At 45.1% G+C, this 16,135-nt stretch overlaps 1 protein-coding gene across 2 annotated transcripts; it reads right to left on the reverse strand.

The window, feature by feature from the left end:
• Positions 1-2,355: 2,355 nt before the first annotated feature.
• Positions 2,356-15,033, reverse strand: SPMIP3 (sperm microtubule inner protein 3; the record flags this gene model as incomplete). 2 transcript variants are annotated; one of them, XM_081123975.1, is made up of 4 exons in its annotated part: positions 2,356-2,447; positions 6,891-7,063; positions 8,209-8,304; positions 14,969-15,033. In XM_081123975.1, 4 exons carry the CDS (start codon positions 15,022-15,024, stop codon positions 2,356-2,358), a joined length of 417 nt encoding a protein of 138 aa, XP_080980101.1. The 2 variants fall into 2 exon arrangements, with proteins under 2 accessions (XP_080980101.1, XP_080980100.1); XM_081123974.1 differs by having other exon boundaries at positions 6,891-6,967; positions 14,969-15,024.
• Between the last annotated feature and the right edge of the window lie 1,102 nt (positions 15,034-16,135).

The following is a 16,135-nucleotide window of genomic DNA, read 5'->3' on the forward strand; positions in this document are numbered from 1 at the left end:
GTCTCTTACAAAATATCTTACTCTACTGTCCTCACCCTTCTTGTGATGATGTGAGACGATACAGTGCCTATGTGATGAGATGAAATGAGGTGGCTACACTGGACAAAGGGCTGATTTGTGGGATGGCGTGAGGTTTCGTCACGTTACTCAGAATGGTGTGCAATTTAGAACACGAATTGTTTATTTCTGGAATAAGCTTATGAATTGTTTATTTCTGGAATTTTTCATTTAATACTTTTAGACCACAGTTGACCATGGGTAACTGAAACTGCAGAAAGTGAAACTGTGGGTAAGGGGGGGTCTACTGTATGCTTGGTTCTGCAAGTGATGTTAGGTGCTACAGTGGGAAAATACAGCAGCTACGAAGGAGAACCTAATCTAAATTCGGGAAGGGTCAGAGGCCTTCAGTAGGAATACATTTAAACAGACCAAGGGATGTGTAGTCAGAGGGACACTGTGCAAAGGCCAGAGGCTGGAAAAGGTTTGGGAAGTTGGAGCAACTGAACAAAATGAGCGAGGGGCTGGTGAGGCTGATGTGGGTCAAGAAATTGGAGGCAGAGTAAGCCAAACGTACAAAACATGTTTCGTATGAAAGAGGACTGTGCCAGAATGTGATACATGCTTAGGGAGGCATAATGAGAGCACAGAAAAATTGCTGAAACAAAAAACATGGGCTCCTAATTTTAAAATTCTACATGGCAGAACAAGACATTTCAGTGGGGGAGGGCCTATGTAGTATATATTTCGTATATGTTAACTGATTAATATAGTTACATAGGAGTGCCAGTCCTAAAAATTATACCTTAATAAGTTCCAAATATATGAAGCAAACGTTGATAGATTTAAAGGTGAAAATAGTTCTACAATACCAGTTGGAGACATCAATGCCCCGCTTTCAATAACTCATACAACATTAGAAGATTAATAAGGAAACAGACTTGAACAACACTATAAAGAAACTAGACCTAACAGATACTAATACAACACTCCACCAAAAAATAGCAGGATATAGGTTCTTCCCAAGTTCACATGGAACATTCTCCAGGAGAGACCACATATTAGGTCACAAAACAAGTCTCAGATTTAAAAATACTGAAACCCTACAAAGTATCTTCTTAGATCACAATGGCATGATGCTAGAAATCAGTAACAAAAGGGGAACTGGGAGGCTTCTGGTTCTAAGCTCTGAAAATGGTTTCTTGATAATTTCCTTTAATTTTCTCTGTTGTGTCTCTAGAATGCTTATGAGTGAGATGATGGACCTCCTGAATTGCTCTACATTTCTTCCTTTAAGAAAATCTTTTCATTTGCCTTCCTCTTCTGTAAGAGTTTTTCAGAATTTTCTCCCAATCCTGTCAAATTATTTTAGGAATCAGATTTTTATTTTCAAAAGCTTTGTTTGAAAAGGTTGCTTTTTCATGTTTATGGATGTAGTTATTTTGAAACATCCCCTGTCCAGTGATAAAGTTATTTTTGTTGGCGTGTTTGGGGTTCTTTGGTGTTCCCTGAATTCTCTTTCCTCTGGGATCATTTCTTCTGTTTATCTTGGTCTTTGTCTTTCTTTCTTTGTCATGTTGTATTTTTTTTTTTCAACTCTGGTGACCCTTAGTTGGCTCTTTACAACTAAAAGTGAAAATGTGTATGAAACTGTTCTTAGGGGAAGCTTGTTGACTGGTAGGCTTCGCTTTGGGGTGTTGAGTGGGAACCAACTAGTATGATGGAGTCCCAGGGGCCAGAATGTAGGATGCTTTACTTTGGGATCATTTCATTTCTTTAGGGAAGACCCTCTAGCTTTTGGCCTGGGGAGTTGACGGCTAGTTGTCAGGCTTTCTTCTCTCCAAGGTAGGGGTGGCAACTCATCTGTACACTGACTCTCAATAAATTCTTTTTTTACCAGTCTCACATCTCACTATAGTCCTATGCCATGTCTGGGTTTCTGCAGCCAGAGCACCTTCAGGGTCTTCTTCCTCCTTGGCCACATCCCCAGGTTTATTTTTTTCTCCAGTGATGCAGTTATTGAGTAGATGAAATGGTATTTTTACCTGGTCCCACGTATAACCATTGGACTAAATAAATGTAGGATTGTTTACCAGCACCAGCAGCAAGACTTGTAGAGGGGCTGAGAACAGATAACAAGTCCTCCTAAGGCTGCGTCTGGATTCCTTGCCCTAGGCTGACCAACTTAATCTGAAAAGAATTCACAACATGTAAATATTTTAGGGTTGTAGCCATCTGGATACACACTTAAATTAAAAATAGTTCTGTTATCATTATTTTAGTCTAAAAGAGTCACCTAAGAATGCCAAACATTGTTCTGTTCAAACACCGTAGTTATTTAGTTTGAAAGCTTTTATTTCAACGCCACCTCTCTTCACGACAGTAGAACTCAGGCAGTGAGTTGATCGGTCTAGGATTCGATGAAACTGTGGCTAATTTCTTGTCCCAATCTGGAATTTAAAACAAGTTAATGACTTAAAACTAGTCCTACATTTTAACTCACTGTCGTTTCAACAGCAGTTGGGTACAATAACAAAAAATGTGTGGGATTTAAGACAAAGGAATATGTTTAAAAGCTATGTTAGAAAGGACTCAGACAAAGAGTTATGTGGTGAAATCACTGATTCATATTACTGAATTGTGCAAAAATGTAAATAAAATAAATCACATAATTTTGCATTGTGACATCCTAATTGTAGACCCCCCCCACACCGAAACCCTTTAAGCCTCACATTATAAATGGGCCACTTCGTCTTCTCTTTGTATCAAACTGCAGTTATTACCATCCCTAAATTCATACCCATTGGAGCTCCCTCGTATCTTATAGCCTCTTTTCTATAATCACTAACAGCTCTGCTTATGTAAAAGTAAGGGTTCAAGGAGGGATGGGGGGGAAGAGAGCAGCCACTGCATCTATGCTTAATGAACCATAGACCAGAGCGTTTTGCCCAGCCAGTGTGGCTCAGTGGTTGAGCATCAACCTAGGATGCATCAACCTAGGATCCAGGAGATCGGTTTTTGATTCCCGGTCAGGGCACATGCCCGGTTTTCGGGCTTGGTCCCCAGTAGGGGGCGTGCAGGAGGTGGCTGATCAATGACTCATCATTGATGTTTCTCTCTCCCTCTCCCTTCCCCTCTCTCAAATCAATAAAGACATTAAAAAACAAGACCAGAGCATTTCAATTGCAGCCTTGTAACAAGACTTCATACGTACAGTGCTGTGCACTGCATTAGGTGTTTTGCTTACATTAATATTCACAGTAACCCTCAACAAAAATAAAATGAACAGAGAAAATTTCACCTACTCTCTGAAAAATCCCAAGTATTCCAAAGCCATTAATGATTTAGTATCAGTTAATATCACTTTGAACAATTTAAGAGATTTTCAAGGGTAACTTTGATTATACGTGATAATTACCTTATGCATTGCTTTTAGAACTTAATCCCAGTATAAAATGCAATTCTTTTGTTTTAGGTTCTTTAAAGAAATATTATGACGCATTTACTTTTGATCAAGAATAATAGCAAACATTTTTGAAGACTTAATAATGTAAGCTTCAATAATTCTAAATTATTTATATGGATATTTCAGTTCTACTGGGCAGATAACTATTTTTATTCTTTTTGCAAATGAGAAAACTGAAGGTCAGGGAGTGTAAGGCCTCACACTGCCACAAAAGCATGTATTTATTTTGAAAGAATGAGTTGTTTGAACTACTTGGCGCCAGGTGAGTAATACAAGGGCAGCTTCCATTGGAGGGGCCGTCTCTTCCTTCCAGGCTATAAATTCTCGGAGGACAGTTCATACCTTCCACTGTGTCTCGCACATAGTCGGGGCTTAATAAATGTTTCCTGAATAAATAAATGAACCCCTAGGTGCTGAGAAAGATTTTTTCCTGAGCAAGAATTTCTTAAGCAATCACCTTGCTCTATTATGATCTATATTTAATCTGTTCTTCAACAATTCCCAAGTAAGAGCTGAACATGAAAAGCAGATCATTGCTAATCTAGACATGCTTTGCCCTTAAAGCCTGGTCACAAAGACTGGTCAAAAGCCGGTCGAATTAAAAAAACTTACACCTTAATAAACTTATTCTGTGAAGAGCCCTTCCCCCAAAGACTCTGTCGAGGAGTCAGCTTCTTGATTTAAGCAAATGCTTAATTCTGTGCCTGCCTTTTTCTCTGTCTTTGGACCCCTGCTACCACCCACTGGCTGCTAAACTTGGCTGCACGATGGGATTATCTGGGAAGTTCTAAAAATTACTGATGCCCGGGACCCCCCTTCCAGGAGATTCTGATTTAATTGGTATTGGGTGTGTCCCGGGCATGTGGATTTTTGAAAGTGATGTAGCTGAGGTTGAGAACCTTTAGCCTAACCCTGCCATTACCTCCTTTCTCTGCATTCGATCTTTGTCGCAGTCTGCTCCCCACTCTGCCCCCTTCTCGTCTCCTGTTAGAGTGACCTTTGCACAAAGCAGTTTTAATCATGTCACCTCTGCCCTCCTTAAAGCCTTTAAGGAGTTTCCCCTTAACCTCAGGCAAGAGGCCCAAACCTGGAAATGGCCTGTAAAGCCCTGGCCCTTTCTGAGCTTGCCAGCTCCAGCCGCACCCTGCTCCGCCTCTGCTGACTTTGTGCGGGAGGCATACTGTTATTTTTTCCGTTCCTCAAATGTCACGCTCCTGTCACGGGGCCTTTGTACATGCTGTGCTCTCTGGGAAGCCCCTCCCCCCACCCCTGGCCTAGGTTTCCTTAGGGAAACCTCAGACCTATCATGTGCTCCTGTAGCAACACATAAACTGCTTCATGGCTTTTATGGCAGGTGGAATGTTATCTTCTTTCTATGCTGGTTACCCACTGAAGCTCCCTGGTTATAGAAATTTCGTGTCTATTTTTGTTTCACATGGTATTGCCAAAGCCTTGCACGCCGACTCGCAGATCAGTAGGCTTTCATTATTTACTGGAGGAATAGAAATGCACTTGACATCAAGTCTTATCATCAAATCCAATTGATGTCACCTCCAAAATATCTCTGGAATCCGTTTATTTCTGTCGCCTTCCCTGCGGGGCCAGACCACCATCACCTCTGGTCTAAATGATGAACTAGCTCCTTCCCTCCTGTTCCTTTCCAAACAGTGCTGAACAAGCAGTCAGTCATCTTTTTAAAGGACAAATTATATGTCACTTCTCTGTTCAAAGCCCTCCCCATTGACCGTAGAGTAGAATCCGAGCATCTTACCCCTCGCCCCCTCTCTGACCACCCACCAGACGAAGCTGACCTTTCTTTCTCCAACATGCCAAACCCTCTCCACCTTTCAAGCTTTTGCACTTAACTGTTCCTTTTGCCTTTACCTGGTTCATTCTTATTTTCCAGGGCCTAGCTGAAATTGTACGGGGGTTCTGACTGCACTATGCTAAGGACTGAGTAGATGGTAAATATTTAACTGCTTTGCTAAACATTCACCTGGTTCTATAGGTTTCGAAAGAATTAGATTTTGTCTTCTATAATAAGCGAGGGAGAAAACCTTTTGTGTCTGTCTTTCTAAAAAGATTTCCTCATAGCAGAGGACTGTTAACAAAGGTCCTGTTTACCGTCACTTTGGAAACCAGAGGCCCGCCTAGATTCTTCCATTTAAAGGAAACAGTTCAAAGGACAAACTGCTGAGCCAGTTCTGTGGGGACAGGAGCTCTGTTGAGTCTTCCTGAGCACCTCTCCTTTCAACCCTCCGCGGCCCCCAGCAGCCTTTACTCTCCCAACCCTCACACATCCTTCAGCCACAACCTAGGCCCCCGCCACGCTGGCTTCCTAGAATGTGACCCTCCCAAGGCCTGCTATTGCTTCTCCCAGCACCTCTTTCCCTACATGACCTAATCACAGCCCCAGCCTCCTCTCCATTCCCCCAGCTCCCTCCCTTCTCAGGCTCTACCCCTCTCACCTTCCAGAACCCAGCTTTGCCCGGCCTGTAACCTCTCATCCTGAATCTCTGGTCCCAGCACAGCTTCCTCCATTGCCACGCCCACCCCTGGCTCGGTTCTGTTCACGCTTCCTCATTGCTGTTTGCTGTTCCTTTGGGACCTGAGTCCCAGCCCTGCGCTGCCATTCGTCAGGGCTAATTCACTTTAAAGAAAAGCACTGACTAAATAGTAGTGCAAGTGACATTCAGCTTTGACAGCAGCAGTATAGCTTCAAGGTCAAGTGCAGAACTTGGCCCGGGCCTGAATTCTGGGTCTGAAATGTCCTGGGTCTGCATTCTGCTCCTCCTGCCTTCTGCAGTGGGATTTGGGCTAATCAACTTTCTCTGCAACGTGGTGTCCCCCCTGGAAAATGCGCAAAACAATAGCATGTACCTGCCTCAGTGTGAGACTCACAGAAACTGCAGGATTCATTCATTCACTTAAAAAGCCTTTCAAAGAACTAATTCATTCTACTCACTAAAATCCAAAGCATCAGTGACTACAGGAATACAGGCATGTTTAACTGGGTTTCTGGGTGACCCCCCCACTGGGCATTTCCATGGGGGAACCTGGCCCCTCAGCACTCTCGCACATTCTGCCACATAGAGAAATACTACATAAAGAATTTGGAAATCTTGAAAGATGCCTCCAAATGTCAAAGGCCACAAAGGGTTCAGTGAGGAGTGGTCAGACCTGAGCTGCTTCCCCTCAAGGACATTTATGCATCTTCATTCCTGAAGCCTATACAGGGAGCTAGGAAAGGAGGAAGCAGCCCTCGGGGAGCCCTCTATAGTCTTCCTGCGCCTGGACACACGCCCCCCCCCCCCCCCAACAGCCTGACTGGTCCCAGACGCGCGGGGCCCGCAAGCCCCTGGGAGTTGCTTCTCTGCGGCCCAGGCAGGGTTGATCTCGGAGAACAAGAGCTGCTGACCTGACTTACCCATCGTGAAAAATGGCAGAGAATAGTCCCTCTGGTAGGTGGTTTCTTTATACCATGGTTCGGGAGGCTTGGAATGTCTTTGAAAACAAATGTAGCGAATCAGAGTTTGTTGGTCTAGCTGAGGCTGATGCTGACTTTCTCTCGCGGGTGGAATCGCCAAGTCTACGCGAGGTCTGAATGGAAGTAGAAACAACTTGCTGAACACCCAAAGAAGAGCATTCCATCTGCTCATCAGCTGAAGTCCGACTCCTGGGAATGGCCAGGAGGCTACCAAGACAGTGCTGGCAAGATCCCCTAGATCCAAGGCCAGCCCTAACCAAGTTGTCAGTAGACGGCCATGAGCAGCTCTGGCAGGGGGGGTCTGTCGCCTGTTTTCTTGAGGACGTAACCCTAACGAGAGTTTAATTTGAGTGTGTATTTGAGTTGGAGCAAAGGGCTTTGAACTGGGACTCAGAAAATGTGGGTAGATTCCAGTCTCAGTTTTATGCCAACCAACTGGACCCCAGGCAAGACATGTCACTTCTCTGGGCGGCATCTGACTCGCCTAACGGGATCAGACTGACCTAAAACGACTTCCAGTGTGATCATCTAGTCAGTTTAGACTCTATGCTGCTTAATAGATGCCACGGCTCCCTTGTCTTTGCCTGGAGGGTAATCAGGAGTTGACTGTATATCAAAGGCGATTAAGAGAAAAAGAAGAATTTGTAAAATGTACCAGATGAACTCAAAGTAATGGCAATCACATTTCCAGTGCCTACCCTGCTCTGGAATTTGATGTCAATTATTTTGCTTAACAGATAAGAAAACTGAAACTCAGAGAAGGAATGAAAATTGCCCAAGATCAAACATTTCATAAGTTACTCAGATTGCTGCTTTTAACTACCATGGTTTCTAGTCTCTACAAACTTGAACACAACATCGGAGTATCTTTTTGTTGTTGTTGAGGCAGAAACCATTTAGGCCAAATTTGTAATTTTAATGAGAAGAAAACTGAGACTCAGGAAGGTTAAATTATTTGGCTAAGTTAAAACTCTAAACCCATGGTGTTTACATCTCTTAGATAATTTATTAAAATTCCATTTTTATTGCTGATTATAAAAGTAATATATGTTCATTAGAGAAAAGCTGGAAAATAAAAAAATAAAATACAAATACCAATAATTTCACCATAAATAACTGTTTGGTGTATTTCTTTCCAAACTTTTTCTATCTGTTAAATAACTATTATTATTGTTCTCATTTGCATTATTACAAAATGTGACTCCCATTTTCAAAAATTTATCATTCTAACTTTAGTGTAACTAGTTAGGTGTCTCACCTGGGAGATCGCTTGACACTAGAATCAAAATGGACTCTGGCCAGCTGCCCAGTGTAATAGCCGTGGACGTCCTTTCCTTGATGGGCAATGAATATCCTAGTAGAGACAGTAAGGGGAGAGAAAAAAAGCAATGATTACAGTTAGTTCTGGACAGGAGACCAGCTGTCATATAATTAAAAAAAGGTATTTGGTCTTTGCTCCCACTTCTGGCACAGAAGTCCTTGGACTTTTTTTTTTCTTTTCACTTTTAATTAATTTTCACTTCAAGACTTTATTTTATTTATTTCAATTACAGTTGACAGTAAATATTATATTAGTTTCAGGTGTACGGCATAGCTATTAGACATTTATATAATTAACAAAGTGATCCTCCCGATAAGTCTGGTACCCACCTGGCACCGCACATAGTTCTTACAATAGCATTGACTCTATCTCCTATGCTGTGCACCCTTGGACTTTCTTGACAGGAGTGCCTTTTTTACCCATTTTCAGGATTCAGTTTTCAGGAATCAAAAGGAAATATTTGACGTTGTCAGGTATTAGGTTCAAAATATCAGGGGGAAAAAAGATGATATTTAAAACCGGGGGGTGAGGGTGGAAATGTCGATCATTGTTGAAAAATGGGAATTGGAGAATGGGGGTTTCTTATGCTATTTTTTTCTACTTTTGATGTATTTACAAACTGTCATAATAAGTTAAAATAACTGATAATTAAGTAGATAGGTGCTAAAAAATGAAGCAGCACTGGGATGGTCTATTGTAAGCCTGGGAGGGCTGGGTCGGGAGGGAGGTTTGGAGCACAGACAGGACTGAACGAGGCAGAAAACGGCAGGAAGAGCTTCCAGGGCGTGAGGGTGAGACCCATGTATGCAGCTGGGGGGGGGGGGGGCCAGACCCTATATTTTGAAATCCATCTCATTTTATAATGAATTACTCTTCCTTTTAGATTACAGTTGAGCATTCTATGATATTTTAAAATTATGTGCAGCTGGATTCTGTTACATATTTTATTTATAAAAATAGGGACATTACAAGACATTTGTTATAAAAAAAAAAAAAGGGAATGTGCATCTGAAAAATTGAGAACCACTGATGTAGGTGACAGAATCTTTCTGGGATTTTAAAAAATATATGTTTTAATTGATTTTAGAGACAGAGGAAGGGAGAGGGAGAGAGAGAGAGAAACATCAATGGGCTGCCTCCTGCATACTCCCTACTGGGGATCGAGCCCACAACCCAGGCATGTGCCCTGACTGGGAATCGAACCAGCAACCTCCTGGTACATGGTGACCTCTTGGTGAATGGGATCATGCTCAACCAACTGAGCCACCCCGGCCGGGCTTTGTAGGATTTTTAAAGATGACATAATACAATTTTTATTTTAGGGAGATTTTTGCTGCTGGTGGCAGAAAACAAATTTGAGGACAGTCTGACTGGATCCCCTGCTAGGTCCTAGCTGACTTAGAAGCAGCGCTTGTCCTCACAATTCTCTTTATGTGCTGAAACAGTGATCTGTATGAAGGTCAGTGGGCCTAGGGTTTGGGCGGGTGTCTAGGGCTTGGGCAGGCAAGTAGGATGGGGACGAGACTCCAGGTGAGGGCAATTTCAGAACTCGACTTGGACAGAGTCGGGACCAGAGTGGAATGTGTGGGGAGCAGGGGACCCTCGTTGTCTAGCTAGTATGAAAGGAAGCGCTGTGAGCAGGGCCGGTCTGTCTGTCTCTGCAAACAGGACCTCAGGGAGCTTTGATTTGCAGAGAAACCACAGGCTGTCTGGGCCTGCCCAGCGGCTGGGATAAGATGACTGAGCCTGGATAGTAAATAACAGCGGGGGGTTAAGTCATAAGACGTGAGAGGAATTGGCACAATAATAGGGAACAAATGACACTTCTGAAGGCAGGGGAGTGGGAGACCTAGCTTTCTCAGGTGCCAGCCAGGCTCTGAAGCACTACCTTGGAAATGATTACGCCAGGGCCACGTTACAGGTTCTTAGACTCCAACTGGAGCTTCAAAGCGACACTGGCTTCTCACGGTTGCTCTGCCGCTTGCAGTAGGCTCGCTTTGACCGTGAACCCTTCCCCAGCGTGCACACGACCAGTACCCCTCCTCAGACGCGGTCTGCACAAGCTGTTTGCGGGAGGAGGAGCCCGTCACCCGCACCAGCTCACACACCTGCTGTGGTCCCTCGGGAGTGTCCCCGGGCAGGTTTTGGCCCAGGAACGGAGGGCGGGGACCAGTGTAAGCAGGTAGGTGGGTGTCAGAGGGTGGGGGCTGGGTGGAAAAGCAGGTTTAGGGGATGAAGGTGGCGCACTTGGCCTCCAACCCCTTGGGTAGACTTTCCAACCTCTCCCGTGTGGCCTTCGCCTCAAACAGGAGAAAGCCCCCAGCAAAGAGGCTAAAACATCAGTTTTTGGAAGTGAATTTTGACCACCTAAGGGGAAATGTCAGTACCCGGCCTCCCCCAAGGTGGGGTGGGTGTGGGGCAAGACGGACAGGCACGTGCCAGCTCTCCAGACCCGCCAAGGAGCGCTGCCCGGATCCGCTCACACCCGCCCGGTTCTTGGATCAGCTGCAGGAAGGCCGTTGCTTCTCTTCGGGTGGGAGCAGGGGCCCACCCGCGTCTGACTGCACCGTGCATTATTTACCCGTCCAGGAGAGCTGGGCGATTTGAGGTGGCGCGCTCAGTTCAGACAAGAGCAAGCCTGTCCCCTGGGAGGGTGAATGTAACCCGAGCAGGGTCTGTGCTGGGCCGCAGACACAATTCGATATTCACGGGGGAGGTCAGGAGCGTTTGTCCCTCAGGAGCCAGAGGCAGCTGTGTCTGTGACTGTGTCTCTGGCTCTGCAATTCTCTGTATTGTCTGTGCCTCCAGCTTCAGCAAGTGTCTGCCCAGAGATGATCTCATCTAATTCTCATGGTCACCTTGCCAGGTAAATATTTACACCTGGTGACAGAAGAGGTGGCTGAGGCTCAGAGACGTTAAGTCGACTTTCTTTTTTAAAATTTATTATTATTATTATTTTAATTCTCACCAAAGGATATTTTTTCCATTGTTTTTCAGAGAGAGTGGAAGGAGGTGAGAGAGCGAGAGAGAGAGAGAAGCATTGATGTGAGAGAGACACATCAATTGGTTGCCTCCTGCCCCTGCCCTGACCAGGGCCAGGAATCAAGCCTGCAACCGAGGTACCTGCCCTTGGCTGGAATCGAACCCGGGATCCTTCAGTCCTCCGACTGACACTCTAACCACTGAGCAAAGCGGCTAGGGTGATGGGCTTTCTAATTATTACCCAGCTAGTAGATGCCAGAGCCATGAGTCTAACCCAGTTCTCCAATCCAAACTCCACGCTGCATCCAGGATCATCTGTATGTTTTATGATTACTTTTTTCCAGAAGAGTTCAGCGCTCTTTTGGTGATTGCCTGACTTACGGGCTGGCAGGAAGCAGACATAGTGGACCAAAGGAATAGGAAAGGAAAGAAGGGCAGGGCAGTGTTAGCCGGGAGCTGCTTTCAATTCAGTAAGACAAACACATGCATCTGTTTAATTCGATAAAACACATACTCTGATGCGTTTGCAGTGTGCTAGGGATATAGTGATAATAAATATTGTCTTTCCACTCCGGAGTTTAAAATCTGTAAGGAAAGCTGCATTCAGGCCACTAACCAGTCAGGAAACTGAGACTCCAGGGGGTGGGAGGTAGGTAACTCAGCAAAGACACGAGCTGATAAGGACAGAAGATGAAGGCCACCATGCTGGGACTTGTCCCCTAGAGTCAGCTATCTCCACAGTATCTCCTCAAGGAAGCGGGGAGCTTCAGTTTCCTCATTCGTTAAGTAGGGGTGATACTATCATCTCCATTAGTGATTACATGAGAGTCCATGAGACATCTGGGACTGTCCTTATCGACTGAGATATCCCATCTGTGTTAGGTGTTGAGCTGACCCCAGAGCTGCCTCTTGATCTCTCAGAGACAGTTTCCAATCGGCATTTTTAAAATCCATTTGAGTCTGACACAAATTCTTCTCTTCCACACTATCCCGAGTGCATTCCACCTAAAGTGGTCTTTTCAGGAGCATCCTGGGCTCTACAAACCAATACGATGCCCAGCCCTGCCCTTGAGTGACAGGCCTGTAGGTTGGGGTCGGCACAAGTTAACATTTGTGCCTGATATAATTCTTTTTATGAAAATTCTGTGTGGTCACTACTACTGCTTGAGAACCATGGATTATTTCATTTTATTAGGTGGCCCTACGGGGTTGTAATTCAGTTCCCCCTCATATAGGCCCCAGGGTTGGACTTTTAAGGATGGATTGGATAAATGCTTGTGCCAAAGGATCGGCAGAAGGGCAGGTCTTCTTCAGGTACTGTCAGTCACCAGGAAGCCGAACCACATACAAGTGACAGAATAATTTTTTCTCAATGAATAATTGATTCATTCATTCTCATTTTTTTTCAACAAATATGTGTAAGGCCCACCATGTATGGCAATCAGCTAAGCAGAGGTGATGATGGTGGGTTGTAGAGACAGGCAAACAAGCCCACCCTAGAGGAGCCAACCAGAAGGTGTAGTAAAGAGCGGGGGTCAGTAGCACAGCCTTGGAGCCAGTCCAGTGGGTTCGAATCTTACCTCTGCCATTCCTCTCTAGCTGTGGGACCTTGGGATGCCACACGACCACTCTGAGCCCCAGTTGTACCTCCTCATCTGTACCTCACGGTTGTGAAGATTAAGTTAACATGCGCTTAGAACAGTGCCTGCCGCCCTGGCCGGGTAGCTCAGTTGGTCAGAGAGTCGTCCTGATCCGCCAAGGTTTCGGGTTTGATCCTTGGTCAGGGCACATACAACAATCAACCATCAGTAAGTGGAACAACAAATCGATGTTTCTCTCTCTCTCTCAAATCAATTTTAAAAAACACACAAAAAGAATAGTGCTTGGCACAGAACAAGAGCAGCATGAATATTAACTATTATTCTAGTGGGTGAGAGCAGCAAGAAATAAAATGAGTTGTAATAAGGGCCATGGGGCCCTGTTTCTAAAAAGGGTGTGAGATGGAGAATAGCAGAGGTGGGGAGGTGGAGAGAAGACCTTCTCTAGCCAGGGTGGCCAAGGAGTAGCTTTCTGAGCAGCTGACAATGAGCTAAGCATGGACTAGTTAAGACAGGGCAGGCCAGGGTGGAGAGGAATCAATCCAGGGAGAAAGAACATGTGCAAAAGCCCTGAGGTCTGAAGGAGTGAGCCCACTGAAGGAATGGGAGAAGGGGCTTTGTAGATGGGCAAGGCCAGTTCATGTAAATCTTTGTAGGCCCTGGCAACGAGTTTGGATTTTATGCAAAATGCAATAATTGCAGGGTTTTATTGTAAGGGGGATGGCTTTGATCCAATTTGTACTTCATGAAGCTCGCTCCAGAGAATGGGTTGCAGGAAAACAAGAGTGGTGCTAGGTGTAGATAGGTAGGGGAGAGACCGTGGTGGTCTGGACCAAGTGCTGGCAGTGGAGATGGTGACAATCTTTTCCATGGGAGATCTATCCTGGAGGTAGGATTGAGCTTGCTGGTGGATTGGACCCACAATTGTTACCAAGGCAGGGAAGGCAGAAAATAGACAGAGCCCTGCTCTATAGTGAGTACTAAAGGGTCGGGGGGGGGGTTAGAAAGGGGGACCCAGTGTAGCTCAGACAGCAGGCCTCCTAGTGGGGCTCTGATGGATGAACACAGAGAACCGAATCCGCGCTGCCTTGGGACTTCGGTGCCTGTCACACCATGTTCCAGCCAAATCCTCAGGCTCCCCATGAGCTGGCTCAGGCCAGGCCCCGTGACTGACTTGGGTCCACTGAGCCCCAGGCAGCAGCCACAAAGGGAAGTTTGTTTCCATTTTCCCCAGGAGCTGAGACCAGAGTTAAATACACCCACCCAACTGTGGACAAAACAGATGTCAAATACACATAGGAAGACCAAACACTTGTGGGGAGACAGACATCCAGAGAGACTGGACCACACTGCTCCCTCCTCTCCTGGGCTTCAGGGAGGGAAAGGTAGGCTCTGTGTTTTCTCTGAAAGAGGGCTCTCCCTTACCTGCCTCCCTCCTTTCTCTTCCAGTAATTTCTGGAAGCAGAAGAACATATCTTTGTTGACTAAATATTGTTAAAATTAACCAAATACTATAATAAACACGAGGCTTGCTCAACACCATGAAGTCAATGGGGCTGCAGGAGGCTGGCCCCGAAGTCACTTGCTATGTGAGAGTTCCCGGCCCAACTTCATAGCTTGTAAATCTCTGTAGATCCCATGAAGAGGGGGAAGGGAGGGTGGGGCTAGGATTTACAGACTGTTGTACCTCTCAGCAAGATGGATTTAGCCCAATAAAACATGTCTAGGACTTGTTGTTATTCCTGGGCCATGGATGAACTTGGAGAGAGAGTGGATCTCGTCCCTAGTTTCTGTCTGTGCAGTCACCTCCCACATGGCAGAAGCATAGGAGTGTTTTGTTTGGTTCCAAGTAGAGTAAAGGGGTCCCTCATTCCGGCTAAAGCCCTTCTCAGGCAAAAACCAATGTCCTTCAGTCTTTTGGGACTTTGTAGTTGCTTATTTGCTTGGATTCTGCCACGAGTGTGGGAATTTCTTTCTTTCTTTCTTTTTTTTTTTTTACAACTAAGCCCAAAGAAACTTGACTAGCACCCTTGGCAGCAGCTGTCTGTCAGTCACAGAGCAGCAGGGTGAGCAGTTCCAATCCCCCAGGTGCCTGTCTGCCTCTGGAGGGACATTACCTGGGTGGGATCAATGGGCGGCGGTCAACAAACTCTCGTAGCCGGATGGCAGTCATGATGAGTGGGATTCTGAAAAAAAAATGAAAGAAGAGTCACATTTCCAGGTGAGAGCTAGACTATAGTCTAGCTTCTGCTAGACTATTTAGGGAAGGAAATAGTTTTCCTGGCCTAATTGAACATTCAGTGAAAGGTAGGATGAGGAGAGATGAAACTCATGCTTGCTGTAGAAGAAGTTTACTCGGGGCATATCGGAGAAAGAATCTCCTATTAAGGGAAATAAAAAATTATATATTTTAAAGGAGATGAAAGTTATGTGGCTTGTAGTGCGAAGAACAAAGGTTGTGCAGTGTTGGCTGTGAGTATGCAGAGGATGGCGAGTTTAACATGTGTTCCTAGTTCTCACATTCGAAATTGGTATTTGAATCTATGCTTTTATATTTTTAAATGCAGTTTATTGGGGTGACATTGGTTAATAAAAGCTGGCTTTTAGCCCAGCTGGCGTGGTTCAGTGGTTGAGCATCGACATATGATCCAGGTGGTAACAGTTCGATTCCCGGTCAGGGCACATGCCCGGGTTGTGGGCTCAAGGCAGTAGGGGGTGTGCAGGAGGCAGCCGATCAATGACTCTCTTATTATTGAAGTTTCTATCTCTCTCTCCCTCTCCCTTTCCCTCTCTGAAATCAATAAAAACATATTAAAAAAAAAAAAAAAAAGCTGGCTTTTGGTGTTGCTTATAAATCAATGTATCAGAGCAACTGAAATAAAATGCCCTGACATATCTTGTTGCCAACATTTTCTTATGTGTTCAAGAGATGGTTACTAATCACAGAAGATGAGATTGGGCATCCCTTACATACTCCGTAGAGGAACCTTGTAAGTATGCACAATGACAGGTCTGTGATCACTCCCAGAGAGTCTTGTGATTATTCTGGGAGCTTCGGCTTAGACTCAGAGTGGGCTGTTACGTGGCCAAAGCATGGCCACCCGGGACTGGATAATTCCCTGTGGTGCTGATTCAGAATTTCTAGGCACTGAGCAATCTCTCCATCATCAAAGGCACACTTGGGATTGTCCTTGTTAGGAGCACACGTGTCCCGAATATCTTGCATTCTCTCCAGCATGTCCCAGCTAGTGGACTAAAGCCCAGTGGGCACAGAGCCCCATAGT

Source organism: Miniopterus schreibersii (assembly GCF_964146895.1).
Source record: "Miniopterus schreibersii genome assembly, chromosome: 21".
Taxonomy (NCBI): Eukaryota; Metazoa; Chordata; class Mammalia; order Chiroptera; family Miniopteridae; genus Miniopterus; species Miniopterus schreibersii.